Genomic DNA, 3,572 nt, shown 5'->3' with positions numbered 1-3,572 from the left:
ATTAGTGACGATTTATGTATATTATCAGCAAGTAGCTTTTTAAATATCCGCTTTTAAAATTATTGATTTATAATAAATACGAAATAAAATGTATACAATACGTAAGACTATAGCTAAGCTGTGCATTAAAAAGCGTTTGATCGATGCATACACTTTGAGAAGTATCAAATGTATTCAAGGACATTCAAAGAAATGTTCTTTGGATTTAAAAAGCGGATGGAAAAGTGTCCTTGGTTTTTAAACGTCCATGGGACACTAGCGTTAGTTGACTTGGTAAATGTCGACCAAACCATCGACGACATTGGAGAAGCCAGGGGCCATCAGCCTGCCGTACAATGTCCACTTCTTCTCACTGACCAGCCTCTTGGCCTCGTTTTCCCAAGCCCGTCCGTAGTCCAGGTTCAGCACTGTCGCACGGAACACGTTTACGATAAATCTGGGGAAATATAAGTTTGGCCTAGTGGTAGACGTTAACGATAAAACTAGGGAAATATTTGTCTGATCTATTGATAGACATTGATGATAAAAGTGGATAAAGATTTGTGTAGCCGTTGATGATACCATTAAATAGCCTATCTGACGGTGCTAATGTAATTTTTTTTTTAGTTTGACCCGCATTGAACAATTCATTTAAAAAATCAAATTCTGCAATTTAAGTATTGAAACAGCTATTGTTGTAGTGTTGAGGATTCAGTGCCTGCCTTAGTGATTCACTGACATTCCTCCTCCAGCTCGGGATTCGTAATCCTGAAAATCACCCCCCCCCCCCCGACAAAGTGATCTCTGATAATTCCCCCCTTTGCTTAACGACCTTGATACTCGAATACTTGAATACCCTCCCCACCATCCCATACTTAACCCCGTGCTTGATATTTCTCCCCCACCCCCTCCCATCCGGTACTCACCCCCCGGACTTGGCGATCCTGATCAACTCTGCCTGACAAGATGGTGGCAGATGGTTCTCACACACGGCACCGCAGATGGTCACAGCGTCGTACGTGTCTGTACAAGATTTGTAGTGAACGTTAGTACACATAACTTGAACATGAGTTATAGTGAAGTTATGTACATATTATGTGGGGTTACTTCAAACGTGTAAAGATATTGTCACAGTGAAATAAGTATCTTGTTTACAGCCAAATTTAGTTACCCTCTTAACGGGGAACCAGTCAAAGTTAAATCCAAACAGGACTGACTGTCAGTACTAGCTTAACTTTTCCCACGAGAAAGTTGTCACAATGGTAAAACATGAATGAATTTCAGCACTGGCTCACCGTTTTCACATGGAACTCGAGGACTATACTGTTTTCACGAGAACTTGTCAAGATTAAATCAAAACATGACTGACTGTCAAAGCATTCATACAATTTTTGTACAGTGAACTTGGTTGCTAGATTACCCTATTTCATAGCAACATTGGATGCTGGTTTACTGTTTTACACAGGAAAATTAGTTGCTGGCTTACCGTTTTTCACAGGGAACTTGTAGCCCTCGTCAACGATACTACAGATGAGGGACGAGTAGACGTTCTTCTCCTTGCAGATGTCCAGCATAGCCTGAGCACCGTCGTGTGCTACAATTTTCCTGAAGCCTCGCTTGTGTAGCTCTTCACCCACCCAGCCTGAAAAAAAGAAACAGTGTCAGGCTAAATTTATATGAAATGATTTCTTCAAATGCCACTGCATTATTTAACAGTGTACCACTACAGCGTAACTACTACATTAACTGAATCAATTTTTCTTTTTTTTTTACTTTTTAGAATCGCTACTGTAAGTGGCCTTTACCTATTTTTTTTTAAAATCATGATAAACTTTAATGGGTAGATTTAGGATTGCTTCTTGATATTACTTTATATGTAACCTACAATGTTTATAAATTATCGAATATTTAATTTTCTTGTAAAATATAAGATCTCGGAAAAAAATCTACAGAAGTTAATAATAAACTATTTTTTTTAATAGATTGGCTATCAATTAGAAAACAGATACGCTTCCAAAATTGTTTACGAAATTAATTTTAGCGGTTCAACCGAGGGGTAGAGTTGAGAAGATGTAAGGATGGGAGGGGGTGGGGTAAAAATACAAACAGTCATTTCTATATACGCATATTAACGATAGATCAATGCATTCAACGCAAGAAAATCCGAAGTCTGAGTCTCCACCAATTTAATTACGTAACCACTGAATCAATGTTAACCTGACCGTGACGTAAGAGTGACGTACCTGTCCCAGCACCGACGTCTAGCACCAGGGCATTGGCTCTGTCCTGGATGAGACCAGACAACATGTCAGCACAGTAGAGTGGACCGCTGTAGTTGTGTCTTGATGCCATCTTTTCGTAGAGCTTCACCTTCTCAACGTCCTCGTATTCTGTTGGTTGATAGCACTCGTTACTGGTTTTTGCTGTATTAGGCATGTAGTTTTGTGTATGATAGTGGTTGTTGCTGTATTAGGCATGTAGTTTTGTGTATGATAGTGGTTGTTGCTGTATTAGGCATGTAGTTTTGTGTATGATAGTGGTTGTTGCTGTATTAGGCATGTAGTTGTGTGTATGATAGTGGTTGTTGCTGTATGAGACTCGTTGTTTTGTAGATGATTATGGGTAACGCTGTATTAAGCACGTCGTATTGTAAATGATAGTGGTTGTTGCTATATAAGGCATGTTGTTTTGCCAATAAGTAGATGTTGCTGAATTGGGTATTGTCATTTGCTTTGCTCCAAATATAGAGTGTTAAATAATATTACACAGAAAGAGAAGGTACGCCTTTGTAATCAGGCGAAAATTCAAATGGAGCTAGATAATTTACACTAGTAATGAAATAAAAATGCACATATAGTGTGAAAAAACGTACATGCAATGTAATTCAAATGCTTGTTCAATGAGCTGCAAACAATAATGGTCCAATATTTTAACATAATACTTTATTGGTAAATTTCACAAAAAGTAAGATACGTGTTTAAAACCATTTTTATTGAATGTCAGTATCGAATAATAGAAGCACCACTGTATCTAATTATATCACGACTAGCCTTACAGAAATACACCAGCACATCTAATGAAATAGGAACAAGCACATGTAATGATAGAAGCACCACTCCATCTAATGAAAAGCACTAACACATCTAATGTTAGAACCACAAGCACATGTAATGTAGCAGCAGAGGTAAAAAAATTGATTATTTCTCACCTTGTATGCATTGCTTGATGCCCTTGCCTGGCGTATGAAAGCCGATGATAAAATTGTCCGCCTCTTCCTCCTCAGGGGTTCTTTGGACGTTTTTGTCCATGTTCGTTATATTACAATTATACAATTTGTAGACCTGCTTCAAATGGCTTACGTATTAGCTTTCTTCCCTCCGTTCCTGACTATCAGAAACCAATATCTACTCCAAGAGTAAAACCACCTTACTGTAGTATAAAATCAAAAGTATTATAAATACATTTTACCTTAAATTAATTTGATGTGAAAATAGCATATACTAAGAATAATCCAAGTAATTAGGAATGTCTTCGATTGTAAACAAATAAGGTGCTTTGAATTTTGAGATTGAATATATAAGATTGATATTTTA

General features: G+C 37.5%; 1 protein-coding gene across 1 annotated transcript; it reads right to left on the bottom strand.

Moving 5' to 3' along the window:
* Positions 1 to 261: 261 nt before the first annotated feature.
* On the bottom strand, positions 262 to 3,287 carry LOC131956568 (uncharacterized). Its single transcript, XM_059321088.1, has 5 exons — positions 3,188 to 3,287; positions 2,223 to 2,369; positions 1,466 to 1,621; positions 906 to 1,002; positions 262 to 436 (listed from the first exon to the last, which is right to left on the bottom strand). Exons 1-5 carry the CDS (start codon positions 3,285 to 3,287, stop codon positions 262 to 264), a joined length of 675 nt encoding a protein of 224 aa, XP_059177071.1.
* Positions 3,288 to 3,572: the final 285 nt, after the last annotated feature.

This window comes from Physella acuta, unplaced genomic scaffold (genome assembly GCF_028476545.2).
Source record: "Physella acuta isolate Inbredline_101_S28 unplaced genomic scaffold, ASM2847654v3 ptg001160l, whole genome shotgun sequence".
Taxonomy (NCBI): Eukaryota; Metazoa; Mollusca; class Gastropoda; family Physidae; genus Physella; species Physella acuta.
Note: the sequence above shows the minus strand (reverse complement) of the source record. Positions and strands in the feature narration are given on the sequence as shown.